The sequence below is a fragment of the Phoxinus phoxinus genome, assembly GCF_949152265.1.
Source record: "Phoxinus phoxinus genome assembly, chromosome: 14".
Lineage (NCBI taxonomy): Eukaryota > Metazoa > Chordata > Actinopteri > Cypriniformes > Leuciscidae > Phoxinus > Phoxinus phoxinus.
The window spans coordinates 26,985,965-27,002,403 of record NC_136889.1 but is presented as its reverse complement, the minus strand read 5'-3'; the positions used below and the strand labels follow the sequence as shown (position 1 = coordinate 27,002,403).

Below are 16,439 nucleotides of genomic sequence, written 5' to 3'. Positions count from 1 at the left end.
CAGTTTTGTAAACGAACATTATTGGCTGTTTTAATTACATTTTTGGACATGACCATTGACTCCAATGTTAAATGGGTCCATGGCCAATTCTATTATAGTCAAAAACTCGAGAGAGGAACCATTGTCAAAAAAATGTTGTCCACCACTCTTGTTCATCCAAAACAAACTACAATATAGACTCAAGGTGTTAAATACCGGAATTATCCTTTAATGATAAACTTCAATTCCATTCAAAATAATCTCAAAACTCAAATCTCAATCCATGACGATATTATCGTATATCGACAATGTCTGGCAAGTATCGTGGTAACAGTCAATTACCAGACGATCATCGACAATATCGGAAAAAAAATGACAAATATATTTCACATATCCCCATTGTTAACACATATTTATTCACATGCAACAGCCATCTGCTGGAAGCTAGATATTTTAGTCAAAGTTTTAAATATGGAACATTTTGTTACACTAACGTATCGCTTCACTTCAGAAGGCCTTTATTAACCCGCCAGAGCTTTGTGGAGGACTTTTATCATGGATGGATGCACTTTTATGGACTTCCAAAAAAATATACCCATTCACTCTCATTATAAAGCTTGGAAGAGCCAGGACATTTTTTAAATACAACTCCGATTGTATTCGTCATCAGAAGAATGTCACATATACCTAGGTTGGCTTCAGGGTGAGTAAATCGTGGAGTAATTTTCATTTTAGGGTGAACTTAAATTTTTTAAGTGAACTTAAATGGTTGAGAAAGAAAAACGGTTGGCCTATTGGATCTGTGCACTGACAGCAGTCTATAATAGCTATACCCCCTGTCAACATTAGGCTGATGTTAATCAAAAAATAAAATCACTCACTGAACTTGACAGAATAGCTTTTGTAACTTGAATTAGTCTAATCTTTATTTTAATTTGCTTGTTCAGCGCTGACTGCTGTTACTACAACGTGTATGTGACTGCTTTGGAGATTCCCTGTCAAACATAATTTATCCTTACTTTCCAAATTATTTTTCAAATATTTTTTTCTTGACTACGCATCTTTATTTGATGTTAAAATTGCTATTCATTTTTATGTAATTTATTTTGTTCTGCAGATGAAAAAATGAAACTATCGTATAAATTCGGAATAGCGATGATATTTCCCATTTTAAAAAGTAGTAAAATTTCAAGTAGGCCTATTTTATTCTGGTCTTGTAATTAAACTTATTTTACAAATAGTTATCTTGCAAACGGAAGAAACAATTGTGGTGCTTTGAATATCACATGCGCGTTCAGAGTTTCCAAAATATGCAGCTCCATTAGGCATAGTGAGAGTTGCTGTAGATTTAAATAAAACAATTATTTAAAAAATTGCTTAATCAAATATCATTTTTAATCACTTCTATTTCTAACTAAATAAAGTTGTACTTTTTATTTCATTAGAAGAGCCCTATAAGGAGACCTTGGAACTCTTAACTAGAAAGAAATAACCTTACCTTTTTGCTCGTGCAGAACAACAAATGCAACACAGCTTGAATACAAGTTTAAAACCAGCACTACACATTATAATTAAGAAATTTAAAATTATCATCATGAAATGTCTACTCTGGCGATAACGACAAAAAGAAAGAGAAACATCGGACCTTATGAAAAAAAAATAGGCAAGGCACATTCAACATGACATCATGCATTTATCATTCTTGCAATCACCAAATTGAGTTCTGTTCAGGTGTATTCAAATGTTCTCCTCACAAATTTTTTTTAAATTTCAAACACAAATTCTGTGTGGAAATTATTATTAGCAACACTATAACAGAAAAGCTAATGTTTTATGTTAGTTTAAGCTTAAACTAACTAAAGTAAAACCTTTAACGTTTCAATAATTAAATAACCTAACTGTTTGCAGGCTATCATTTTATAAAGTGCAGCCAAACTCAACATGTGTGTTTACGGTGAATGTCGGTAGTGTTGTCTCCCACGGGCTGTTGTCTCAGGTAGACGATATAATCTGATATTTTTTTAAGCCGATTATCGCTAGAATATTTTTAACATATTGCCCAGCCCAACATGGAATACATTTACTTTACAGATTACTGTCTAAAAATTTTAAGAATAACAAATTAGATATCTTAAAGTGTTTGTTTTAAGATATAGATGCTCCAGCAACAGTAATATCGTAATAATATTGTAATATGTGTCGGGAGGGCAAATGATGACAATCTGCTCTCCATCATCATTCTTCAAAAAATTATGCAATGTGAGCACCATTTGTTGTAAAACTGTATATGATCGTATACATTAAACTGTCACAAATAAATTAACCTTCCTCCAAAGTCTATGTTTTTAAAATAGGGCAGGAGTTTTACTTATAATATCCAAGCAGTGCTGTTGGATTTTGTGACGCCTTGAGAGGCATATTCTCCAGCCGCTGTCATTGTAGTAAATTTCGACGGGACAAACTTTTAGCCTATGGTGAGACGATTCCAACAACGTGTGTGCACAATAGAGGCAGTATTATAATTATTATTATGTACAGCTGTCTGGAGTGGACCATTCAGCAGCCAGATCTTGTCTAACAGGTGCATCTTTCACGGTCACATCACTGTTATTCTTCCACATCCCTTGACAAAACAAATCAACGTAGCCCAAAAACATCCTATTTACCTCATGAGGACGTGTTAGGAAAGAAGCGAGGAGAAGAATGATTCGCAGAATGAAGTCAGCGGAAGAATCATAGCAATGCTCTTCTGTATGGGCGGATGCCATTTGCGGTATGTCTGTGTATGCATTGAGACAATCGATTGTTTTTGGAGACCAAATGCTGTCTTTTACCTGGCCATCGTTGCGATAATAGTTTATGAATAGCTTGCAAACTATTACTTTTGAGGCAGATTGCTGTCTGAATCGACCATCAATAATAGCATTTGTTTATGATAGCCTAATGATGTAGCCTCTGTTTATATAGGCCTATATATGGACACTTCTGATTCTCCTGTGAACGACTGGCAGTCAGCTTATTTCTGTTTATGGAGACAAACTTTTTATTTTTATTTTTTTATTTTTTTTTATATAACTAGTTTTTGTGTGAAAAGTAAAAAAAATAAAATAAAATAAAATAACATGAAATCGTTTGTTATTATTTTTAAAGAATGGTTTAAATTGTGTGGCACATGTAAAAGTAACTGTAAAAGCTTTCTCTAGCCCTTAAATCTTTTTGTTAGCAAGGGGCATTTTGCAGCTCCAAGTGGCTATTTAAAAAAAAAAAGGCACTACTCAGAGAAAAACCTTGCAAGAACCTCTTTTTTTTTAATCATCCTCAAACTTGAAACACAATTTCTTAAGACTTGTGGCTTTGGGCCCAGTGTATTTCTAGCTGTTACAGGCGTCTGTATTATTATTATTTTAATGATAAAAGATGGTTTGCAAAAGCAAAAAAACTTTTCCATTCCAAAACACTTAAGCATGTCTAACTTTTTTTTTTCTTTTTTTTTAATTGTATTAATTCTTAAACTTGAAAATAAAGCTGCATTTGTCTTCTTTCAAATGATACCATAACTTTGCTTATACTCCAAAGGGTTTAGGAAAGACGTTTTAGTCCAAGCATGTCATTTTCATGTTTTGGGTTTAAAAGGGGGGTGCGCGTCAAGAGGTTAAGTTGCTTTGAACGTGCCATGGTTGTTGGTGCCAGTCGGGCTGGTCTGAGTATTAAGAAACTACTGATCTACAGGAATTTTCTCGCACACCCATCGCTAGGGTTTACAGAGAATGGTCAGAAAAAGAGAAAATGTCCTATGAGCAGTATTTCCATGGTTGAAAATGCCTGGTTTATGTCAGAGGAGAATGGCCAGACTGGTTTGAGCTGATAGAAAGTTAACAGTACCTTTTAAGGCTTTTAATATTTTAGGCTCTCACTTCCACACAATTATTTTCCCTCAGTTAATTATGTCTTTATCATTGCCTTACCGACGGATTGTAGAGGTGTGGGTAGCGGCAGGACTTCTTCACACAGCCTCTCTTCAAATTCACACAGCCTCTCTTCAAATTCACACAGCCTCTCTTCACCACATGCGCAGTTGCTGTTTTGTAAGCAAAAAATGGGAGAAGTTTTGCAAAGTGCCACCGCGGACATCCTCCGATGGCTTTTTTTATGTCTCGCGGACCATCGCACGCGAAGAAAAAAGTATTACAGAGCCTTTGGAAGCAATTTTTGGTAGTCCGTTTATTATTGAATGTGAACACCACAAGTGTAACAAGGTGGGGAGGAAATAATCACAAATTACAAAAATTATCAGTCTTTACACCCTGGGTATGTCTACACCCATAGAGCTGGATTTTAGTCCAATGCAATGACATTAAAAGGATAGTTCACCCAAAAACGAAAATTAGTCCATGATTTACTCACCCTCAGGCCATCCTAGGTGTATATAACATTCTTCTTTCAGATGGAGGAAAAAAAAATTATACACTCTGATTGTAGTTATATTTAAAAATGTCCTAGTTCTTCCCAATTTTATAATGGCAGTGAATTACTTTCTGTCCATAAAAGTGCATCTATCCATCATAAACAAACTCCACACGGCTCGGGGGGGTTAATAAAGGCCTCTGAAGCGAAGCGATATGTTTAAGAAAAATATCCATATTTAAACCTTTATAAAGTAAAATATCGCAAAAAAAAGCGCAATTTATGCAAGTAATGTGACGTACTGCTGATATTTATGTTATTTCTGAAGTCACAAGTTGCGCTTTGGGTGCAAGTAGCGTTTGGCCGGAAGGTAGAATTTTACTTTGTAAATTTGAATATTAATATTTTTCTTGCACAAACTCATTGCTTCACTTTAGAAGGCCTTTGTTAACCCCCAGCCATGTGGAGTTCAGTTATGTTTGTTCTAAATCACATAAATGTATTGCATGGTGGTGACACCATTTGAGATATCAAAGATCTATTTGCAATTTAGCATCCTCAATGACTTGGCATAGTTTAACAAGTTTGGAGATGATCACGTGAATCCCCTGTTGATTATTTAAAAGTTCACTGCATAACGTTGACAAAATTCAAAATGACTAACTTGTATGTAAGCACCGAGATACGCACCAAATTGAGTTAGGAGAACAATAGAGCCATGCACGTTTTCAGTGCTTGGTCCCTGATAAGTAGTATCCATTTTATCACATTAGCTTTATCAATATTCTGATTGTTCCAAACCAATCTGACTTCTGACCTATAATGCTGCCTGAATCATAATCATACACTGTTCGTTCATTGGCCAGAGGAGAACTGGCCCCCCCTACTAAACCTGGGTACTCACAAGGTTTTTCTTCTCCATTCTGTCACCGGATGGAGTTTTGGTTCCTTGCCACTGTCGCCATTTTCCACCTTTGTTGCCATTTGCTTGACTTGCTTAGTTGGGGACATTAAACTTAACATTTAATTTGGTGGTTGAGGAGATTCCGCCTTCCATCTAAAGCGCTTTGAGTACCCAGAAAAGCGCTTTATAAATGTAACAAATTATTATTATTAATATTCAACAATAATATTGATCTGCATGCATTGACACTTATTATACAAGAACTGAACTGAGCTGGGCAATGACAATGATTTATAAAGCGCTCTGGTTTACTCCAGAGTGGCTGTTATATATATATAAATAACTCTTTTAAAACAAAAAAGAAACATCACTGAACTTAATTAAGCTGGACTGTGACGCTATTTTCTTCTGGAAACAAACTTTTTTGGATTATTTTCATGTTATCTCTGTAAAGCTGCTTTGAAACAATCTGTATTGTAAAAAAGCGTTATATAAATAAATGTGACTGACTTGACTTGACTTTTTTGAGTCAAGATTTGAGTCCACTCTACAGATAAAGCGTTGTGGAAAAATTTGGTTCGCGTACCTACCCCGAAGTGATAAAATAAAATTCTGTATCAAAATTTATAGGCAAGACAAGAATGTTGTTTAGGCATGGTTTGTAGGGAATTACGGAAGTGAATCAATCAAAACTAACTTTAGCTGAAAAATAACATTATTCAAGAACCGCTATAAAGCCAAAACAATCTCTGTTACCTTAAATTATACGTTTATCTCTGTAAAGCTGCTATGAAACAATCTACATTGTTAAAAGCGCTATATAAATGAAGATGACTTGACTTGAGTCTTTTTGTTTAGTGATATTTATACATAACGTGAAGCTGTCAAACTGTTTTTTCACTTATTTCAGACTCATTCATTCTAATTAATCAAGTAGTTTATTTTGTCTAAATTTTGAACAAAAAGAAAATAATCAACATGGTTTTCAACCCTAGCTGGTGTTTGTTTTTGTTTTTTTTACCAGAATGGACCTACATGGTTGCAGTATTTGAAACATGTTAAATGAATTATGATATTATTGTTATTTTTGTATTATATATTTTTTGTAAAAAAAAAAATATGAATGTAACCTTTTTCCAGACAATGAAAAGTGCCTTCTACTTGTCTCTGTGCCTGTATGGAATTGTTGGGACTAAAACAGTTTTTTCCCATGACACTATTTGAGCTATCCAGCTGTGTCATAAATGTTCCTGTCATACTGTTAGTTGGAGCCAAGGCCTTCCTCTTTCTTCATGAGCAAGGGGATAATGGGATTCTGTGTCCCTTTCCCATATTTGATATTCACGAGTTTTGCATGTTTTCTCTGTGACACAACAGAGTAATGTCTACCTAGAATTGCCCTGTCCCACGACTGTGATACTCATAATTCACTAACAGTAGTAACTGCTACATTTTTATGACTCTGTTCCACTTTTTTTCTACACAGATGTTTCTTGTAATTTTCCCAGAGGGAACCCGTTACAACCCTGAGCTCAAGAAAGTAATCCGTGACAGTCAGGCTTTTGCTTCTAAAGAAGGTATTGTTTTTCCTCTATTAAGCTGCCCTTCAGATATGTGCTCTTTCATATAAATCACAATGAAACAGAAGTAGGAACAGATATTTTGTACGTACTTCTGTATTGTAATGTACAAAAGATATTGTTCACAATAAGATCTATATGCATTTTAGGGTGAATTTATTAAATGAAAATTAGCAATTCACCCCAATTTTCTTTTCATTCATTGGTTATTAAACATCATATGTTCCTTTAATATTGTTATTTGCAGGTAAACGGATTGAAGAATAACAAATGTTGCTCTGTTCGCCACACAAAGCTATTATACAATATGAATTTGAATATAGCAAACATGACTGAACACCTTTTTTCACACTTAAAATTTCTAATAAAAAAATGCTAATAAAAATTTAGATTTGAAAACAGAATTCTTCGACATATCAGTAGACTTTGAACTGAAACTCGGTGGAATGGAGATTTCAGTTAAAGATACAATATGTAACAATTTTGTAATAAAAGATCCAAAAATCACTTGGACAGTGTGATACATTTCCTGCAGTTATGTACTTACAATATCCCAAAAGTCTCCAAAGATTTTTTATTCCAGAGAAATTCCAATTTTAAATGATTGTCCGTCCCGGAAAAAAATGTCGCCTGTCAGTGACGCATGTCGCCTGTCATCCGCTCCATCCTTGGTTTCCGCAATATCACGTGGACAAATGCGGAAGTGGGGGTTATAGCTGTTGTGTACATCATGGATCACGATTACTCTTTGGCGAGTATTGAAGTGCTCTCATCATTTTGTCCATCCATTGAAAATCTTGAAAAATAGTACAACAAGAGAAAGGAAACAACAAAAATGTTCATGTATCCCTTTAAGCCTACAGTAAGTATATCATAGAGACATTTGGTGACCATTGTATTTACTATGTACTTGGGCAGCCTTTCCCGAAACAATATATATCACTAATAAATAGCTCACATTTCTGGATGTTGTCCCCATATACTAGATCACTGTTTCTCGAACTAAATTTACTTGCAATAGTCAATGTTGTCTTGCCTGTTGCAGGACTTTCTGTGCTGAAGCACATTTTGACACCAAGAATGAAAGCGTCACACGTTGCCATTGAGACTATGAAGGAACATCTGGATGCTGTCTATGACATAACTGTTGCATATGAGGGAACTCTCACAGCAGACGGCCAGAGACATCCAGCTCCTACAATGCCAGGTTTGTTGTTATTGTATTACTTTGAGTTTGCAAGCAACTGAAACTAACACAGGAAATATGGTGGACACACAGTGTTATACCACTGATTGAGTGCTGGTAAAATACAGATATGTGAATTTCCTGTCACTTCCTGTAAACAGTGAGTGTTGCAACATGTTATTCTCTATTGGTATAGGTTCTCAAAAACACTAAAGCAACAGAAAACATCCTGTAGAAAACATCCTGTTTTTCACAGGAATAAACATTAGCAACATTTAGATAGCTGTCAGGATATTGTCTACATCCTTTATGAAAAAAAAACTTTTTCTTTTGAGACCATGGGAAGCAATAGGGTTGTCACGATACAATAGTTTTAGTAGTTGATGCCAACCAGTAACATTTGGCAATTCTCAATCAGCTTGTGTTAGTCTGTCACGCATCACCGTTTCTGGGTGCAAGCTCTCTGTCAGATCCCACAAGCAAACACAACAAATAGTGCTAATATACACTCAAGCCACCTTTCCACTGCATACGACATTCGCATACGATTGTCGCATTTCGCCCCCTAGTGTCAGTCGCACAGAACTTTGAAATTGGTCGTGAAGCAATGGTAAAATTAATGATTTTAATGAATGTAGTAATGCAAGCATGAATATATCCACACAAAACAAATGACCCTCAATACATCTAAAATAAAAACATAGTAGATTTTATAGAGTTAATCAATCTAAATATTGATTTAATAATTATAAAAAAAAAATTCTGCCATAATTATTAATAACCAACATTTTACAGAATGGTGTTTACAGAATAACATTAAAGAGTTAAAATATTGGTAATTCTAGCCTCGCGCTCATAGTTTTGATTAGAATACATCACATCCGGTCGACCGGTCGCATACGGTCTAGCCGCAGAAGTTCATATATTTCAACGGATCCAAAAATCAAATCGGATCTGAATTTTCCGCATACGCATATGATCCGAACTCTCCTCAGCTCCCGTACGACTCTTCATTGGAAATGAATGACTTCCAGTCCGACGGCTGTCGTTTGTCGTGTGCAGTGGAAAGGCGGCTTCACAGTGTTACCAGGACCAGGAGGAATATTTGAGTTCAGGCAGATACAGAGCAGTGATGGAGGTCAGTTCTGTTAATGTTTTACGTTTTATTTTATATTACTATTGTATTATATTGCATTGTTCATACGTGCTTGTTCAGGCACAAAATATCATGTTTTAGTGGGGAGGACATTCATCTGCTTCGTGTGATGTTGAACATGAAAAGTGGCGCACAGTCTCTGGGGGGGGGAACTTGTCGTGAAAAAGAAAAAAATGTAACTATGAGGCCTTTGCAGGGGATAGTCTAGTTCACTCAAAAAAAATATGTTGGCTTTATTTAACTTTGTCAACAGGTTCCACATAACTGGATTACGTTAAACAAACATAATTTGTTCATGTAACTTCAACATCATGGAATTAAGTAATTTTAAGCGACCCAATTTAAGTAGTCTCAAAGTGAATTTTTTAAGGTTTCCTGACATGATTCAGGTGTTTTTTATTTTCATTCATCCATTAATATTTAATTTATTTTAGTGACGCATTAATAAATTGATAGACTATAGCTAGCTATTTGTTAACAGTAGCACATATTAGCATCTTAATTGCTAAGATTTATATTCTCCTTTAAAGGGCATCTTGCAGGGTTTTTTTTTTCTTCAAAATGAATATATGACCTTGTATGAAAATACCATATGAAAAGTAAATGCAGGATTTAAAATCGTTTTGCAAGACATAAGGGCACAAATTTAGTAGAAAACGTGACCGTTTCCTTGACCGTGTTGAAAAACCGCTTTTTTTCACCATCGCGTCATATTACGTCACGACAGGCAAACGACAGGGAGTCGTTTGCCGCCGGGCTCTGCGTTTGCTCAGTGCAGAGTAGGCTGGTATTCAGTGTAAGCGGTCGTGATTCAGTGTGTTTTCGGTGGTTATTGTATTTCAATGAATCATCATTGTCGTGGTAAATGATTGTGAATTATGGCCTGTCAGGACATCGAGTCCACAGGTTTCCGAAGAATCCGAACAAGAAAAAGGACGGTGCTATCCCCCGTGCGCGTTTTGTGCGGGGTAAGAGACGGGACTTCACTTCTGCATCTGCTTTGAAAAACACGGTAGTGTGTAGCGTTCACTATAGACCGGATTATTATAATCTCGGCGACATGGAGTTATATGATGACGGCGATATGTGAACACTGTCCCGGCTCCTTCATCGGGTCGCCCGGTCCGCCGTCAGATTGTGTTTCGGCCGCCGGCGGAAACATGACGGTCACGGATCCGTCAGAGATCACTTATTGTACATCTGTTTTACAAAATGCATACATATGTACCTGTCTTAATGTGCCTTGTCTTAATTTAATTAACATATCCTACATAAAATTGTAATGTAATGGATTTACGTTGGTAACCGAGTACGTTTTGGGGAAGGGTTTTGCAAGGATATTAAGATGTTATAAAATAATATGTATAGTTATATATCCCTCAATCCTATAATTACACTTTTAAAGGGATACTTCACCTCTGGAAAGATGAATGTGTATTTAAAATGGGTCATTTATGTAGAAGAAATGTGAAATTATTTTTGAATTTGGAGCCTTCTAGACTGAGAAAAGCCAGAAAATGTATTTTTGGCTTATGGGGATGAAAAACAACAACTCCCAGAATGCACTTGCTTCGCTGCCCTAGGAGGCCACGCCTACCGATAAGAGATCGCAGTAAACAAGGCTATGCTACTAGTGAGTCTCCGTGAGTCTGCCCGGTATTTTGATGTCGCCCAAAATGTCCAGGATTCAGCTTTTGCGTTCTACAGTCGCCATTCATCATGTTTACTGTGGCGAGCAGGAACGAGACTTACGGCCGCGGGAGAACGACGCGAGGCCGGTGGCGTTAATACTGATGAGCGGCGCCGGCGCCTGTGAGACGCACCGGTCTCGTATCTCTCACAGAGGAGCGGGAATTTTCTTAGCAATGTTAAAGGGCACCTATTATGACATTTAAAATGTTCCTAATGTTGTTGTGGGAGTCCCCAACAACAGTTTTACATGCATGCAATGACAAAAAACACTTTTGTTTTCGTATAATATGCATTTATTTTTACCTGATTTGCTCACCGACTCCCAAATGATTCGTTCAACGACTCGTTTTTCAAACCCCTCCTTTGCGCGACGCTAATCTGCGTTGATTGGTCAGATGACCCAGCAGTGTTTACAGAGATAATACTTATTTTTAACACGGAGTGCAATGATGCTTTTATCAATTAAATTGTATTATAATAATGATTATAGTCCACTGCTTTATAGTTTGTAGTAAAAAACGAAAAATAAGATAAAGAATGTAATGTTATGTTAGCGAGCATAGCCCAGAGTTCATATTGTAAAAGCACAATCAGTCTTTGTTTGCATTAGCAAACAATCCGATGCATAAACATAACGTTTTTACAAAAAAAAAAAATGCAGTTACGTTACTACGAGGTATTACTCTATTCTTTAGACAACTCCGAAAACAACGACAAACACTTCACATATCTCAATACAATTGTCATTGAAGACCTAGAAGCTAAACGGTGCTTACACAACAAACAAAATAATTATTAAGCATGCTACATAAAATATAAAAGCAAAAATTATTAATAACACTTACAGGTTGTGATACGGAGGAGGAAGTTGATGCAAATACCCTTGGAACTGAACCTTCCTTCAATATCAGCCAGCTCGCGAATCCAAGTTTGATTGCATTTAAAAAGCAATCGTCTTCAAAATGACGCGAATAAAGCACAAAGCTCGGACTATACTTCTGTGGTATAGTGAATTGTAGCCACTTAGTCTTCAAATGCTCCTCCTTGGGCAGATGAAAAAAGTTTGCTTTTGAGCCGCACTTCAGAACACAGCGTCTCGACGCCATGATGTTTTCCCTGCTGGCCTTGGAGCGCAATAAGTGGGCGTATCGTATTCAAATAACTTGACAAGTTGACGTCATCTAGTCAGAGAAAAAGCTTCGGTCTTCTAACGATTCATAAAAATGACTCAGAGTCGACTCTCACTTTTGAAAGACAATAACTTTATATACGGTGCACTTTCATATTTCAAACTTTGCAGGATGTTTTTGTTCACTTAGATCTATGTTACACACTACATGAAAGGTAAATTTCAAAATTCCATAATAGGTGCCCTTTAAAACGCACATCAACCGATCACTTGTTTAGCGTTCATGTAAACACTACATTCAGATTCACCAATCGGGATGAATTCAGTTAGATTGAAACCAAAGGTGTGCATGTAAACAATGAATGGCGACTGCAGAAAGCAAAAGCCGAATCCCGGACATTTTGGACGATCTCGACGGCCGGACATGTCCGGGAAAAAGAGGATGGTAACCCCTACTACTCGGCTTTCTCCACAGAATAAGAAACTGTTAGCTATGCTTCCAATAAAAGATGTCTGATACTATATGTAGCTACATTCTGTGAGTGAGATCCCTCCCTCTATGGACGGGTTGAAAACATGCGGAACAGCGCCTTCTACTGGATAAATGAGCTAGTGTTTGTAGTCTTACCCGTATTCAAAGAAATTGGACTTCCTGCTTTTTATGACGCAAAATGACGATTTTTGCGTCATAAAAAGCAGGAAGTGGAACACTTAAATCCTTATTTCTCCCATCTCATGGGAAAATAAGGGAATAAACCATGACCATTCGAAAATGTGACTGGGTTTCTAAAGATACAAAGTCTAATGCAAATGGGTGAAGTGTTCCTTTAAGAAGAATGGTTCTAAACAGTACCAAATTAGGGTTCTTTGGCTTGTAACAATAGCACAACCCTTTTTGGTGCTAAATAGAACCCTTTTTATAAGGTTCCATAAAGAACCCTGCTTTTGAAAGTGTTATATAGGACTTTAATTGTGTTATAAATAACCTTTTCGCAAGGGTTACGCAACACGTAACCTCGATTCTCTCTAGAAGAGGGAACGAGTTAGTAAACGAGACGTTCTCCAATCCAATCCACTTTATTTATATAGCACAATTTAAACAAACAACAAGGTTACCAACGTGCTTTACAGAGATACAAATATATACTGGTCCTGGGCACATTTAGCCGCAGCTGATCACCAGACCTCAGCGACCTTGACGGGGTGTAAATGTGCAGGAGCTCCGAAATAGTCACTTAAAAACAAACATTAAAAAATCAAATAAAACCGGCATGTGATTGGAAAATACAGCATTCTGTGTCTGAATATTCAAATTGGGCAAACCATAGGATAACACAAGATATAACGTGTGCCCCTGTTCATGTGTGGCCCACACATGAACAGGGGCACACGTTATATCTTGTGACATGTTGAAGAAAGTTAAAAGTATCAATCATATCCAAAAAATCTTTAGTAAGTGGTTTGGAGGGACAACAAACATGTACATTAAAATCACCAACAATTAAAACTCTATCATAGTCTGTCATAATGCTGGCCAAAAAGTCAGAGAACTCTTTTATGAAATGTTTGTTATATTTCGGCGGGCGATATATCACCGCACACAGTACGGGATCCGATCGGCCTAAGACAAACGAGCTCAATTCATATGATGAAAAAACAGATGGTGCCAAAAGCTTACAATGGGTGAGCGCCCCCTGCTGGCCTCACTAACCTCTACCAGCAGCAACTTGGATTTCCCAGGAGTCTCCCATCCAGGTACTAACCAGGCGCAGCCCTGCTTAGCTTCATTGGGCAACTGGTCTTGGGCTACAGGGTGATATGGCTGCTGGTAATATCACGGCCGACGAGAAGTGGGCATAATGAGAATAACAGAAGGCAACACAGTCGCCTAATGAATGAATAGGTGCTTAACACAGTATAACAGTCAGGATAGACCTTAGTCAGCCTGAACTGTAGATTGACAGCTGGACTGAGCACAGTCCACTCCGTACAGGAATGCTAAAGCATAATACGCAGTCTGGTCGGAACTGAGTCGGGCAGAACAATCTAGCCTGTAGGGAAGGAACTTCTAGGTTTAAAACCTTTTAAATGTAGACGGAGAGGCCCAGCCTGCCGCCATACAAATATCTTGAAGTGAAACCCCACTGGACCAGGCCCACGAAGAGGCCATGCCTCTAGTGGAATGAGCTCTAATGCCCAAAGGACAACAAAGGCCTTTGGAATCATAAGCCAACGCGATGGCATCAACTATCCACCTGGAAAGGCTCTGTTTCAAGGTAGCTAGCCCTTTAGTGCGGCCACCAAAAGAAACAAAGAGCTATTCTGACTGTCTGAAGGCAGCAGAACGTTCAACGTAAAATCTCAGCGCCCTGCCCGGGCAAAGGAGATTACGTCATTCTCGCTGTCAGTCCCAGGAAGAGCTGACAGGGAAATAACTTGCACTCTGAAAGGAGTGGCAAGCACCTTGGGGACATAACCTGGTTTGAGGATGACTTTGGAGTCATTAGGCCCAAACTCAAGGCACGTAGCACTCACAGAGAGCGCGTGCAGGTCACCCACCTGTTTGACCGAGGCGAGAGCCATCAGGATAGCGGTTTTAAGTGAGAGATCTTTTAGTCCCACAGACTGTAGTGGTTCAAAAGGGTTACCTTTCATGGCCTCTAGGACCGTGGAAAGGTCCCAGACAGGAACCGAAGGAGGCGGACGATAAGGCCGACACGTACACTGAGTGTGGAGGGGGACCTGCCCTCATCCAAAAGCTCTTGTAGGAAGGAGATAACCTCCGTCACCATTGTGGATCCAAGTTTCGAGCTGAGCACCATCAGGAGAACACTGACCACTTGGAAGCATAGAGCTGTCTAGTAGAGGGCGCTCTAGCCTGTGTAATCTTGTTTAACACTCCTACTGGGAGGTCAACGGGTATCCATTGATAGCCCACACGTGCAGGGCCCAAAGCTCGGGGAGTGGATGCCAAATCGCCTTCCAAGGCTCCAGAGCTTCAGCCATTGCTGAAGTGGACGCATGTGAAGCAAGCCCAGCCGAAGCACTGCTGAGGCCATGAGACCTAGCATCCTCTGAAAACTTTTGAGAGGAGTGACATTGTCAACTTTGAATGAAGCCGCCAGGCACTGTATTCGCAGAGCGCGTTGTGACGTAAGCCGCGCTGTCATTGACACAGAGTCCAAATCAGTTCCCAGAAAAGAGATTTTCTGGCTGGGAGACAGTGAACTCTTGGTCCAATTGATTTTGAGACCCAAGCCTTCTAGATGCCTTCTAGTAGTAAAGCCCTGTGTGTCATCAGTTCAGCCTCTGAATGCACTAGAATTAGCCAGTTGTCCAAATAGTTCAGTACTCGCATGCCCCGTTGTCTCAGGGGAGCGAGCGCCGTGTCCATGAACTTCGTAAATGTACGAGGTGCTAAAAACAGGCCGAATGGAAGAACGGTGTACTGATAAGCCTGACCCTCGAAGGCGAATCTCAAGAAAGGCCTGTAATGGGGCGCTATTTGTATCTGAATTTATGCATCCTTCAGATCCACTAAAATAAACCAGAACCTCGGGCGAATTTGCGCGAGGATTTGTCTGGTCGTGAGCATTCTGAACGCTCACTTCTTAAGAGCTTTGTTCAAACGCCTGAGATCCAGGATGGGTCTGAGACACCGCCATCCTTCTTGGGTACTAGAAAGTACCGGCTGTAGAAACCCGACTCGTTCTGTGCCAGAGGGATGGTTTCTATGGCCCCTTTTTTCAGCAGTTTCGCTATCTCGGTGCGAAGTAGATGCGCTACTTCGCCTTTCACCGTAGTTTCGACCATGGCTCGAAAGCACAGGGGTCTGCGAGCGAACTGCAGCGAATAACCTCGCTTTATAATGTTCAACACCTATTCTGACACGCTCGGGATAATTTCCCATGCTTTTGCACGTATGGCTATGGGAAAAATGGTATCTGGGCTCTGGTCGCTGTGTACTAGGGACTCAGAGACCCGATTGGGCTGATACATTGACACTGCCGGTTCACACATAACACTCCTGTCGCAGGGGCGGGGAGGTGTTTTATTGAAGGGAGCCCTATATGTGTGTGTGACACAGGACGTACAGTGTTTATTAGTGAGCGCTGAGAAGCGGGCACACTTTTTACACTTAAAACACCCTGGGTGTTTATTGATGGGATCCCTAAGTGAGTGTGTGTCACTGAACGGGCAGTGTTTATGAGTAGGGGTGAGCACTGAACAGCGGGCACATTCCCTATATTTGAAACACACGCGGCTTGAGCCGATTTTATTGATGTAGGCCCTGAATGAGTGAGTGACACTGAGTGCTTATGTGTAGGGGTGAACACTGGGAAGCGGGCACAATTCCTACATTTATAACACTTTTGGGGTGAGCCGGTCAGACAGACAGACAATGCTCT

General features: G+C 38.8%; 1 protein-coding gene across 4 annotated transcripts in view; it reads left to right on the top strand.

Moving 5' to 3' along the window:
• agpat5 (1-acylglycerol-3-phosphate O-acyltransferase 5 (lysophosphatidic acid acyltransferase, epsilon)) overlaps positions 1–16,439 on the top strand; it is a 60,141-nt gene that overhangs the window by 12,064 nt on the left and 31,638 nt on the right. For all 4 annotated transcript variants that reach the window (XM_079635921.1, XM_079635923.1, XM_079635922.1 and 1 more), the window contains 2 exons: positions 6,774–6,864; positions 7,913–8,074. In XM_079635921.1, the coding sequence (XP_079492047.1) occupies positions 6,774–6,864; positions 7,913–8,074 (253 nt within the window). The remainder of the gene's footprint in view (positions 1–6,773; positions 6,865–7,912; positions 8,075–16,439) is intronic.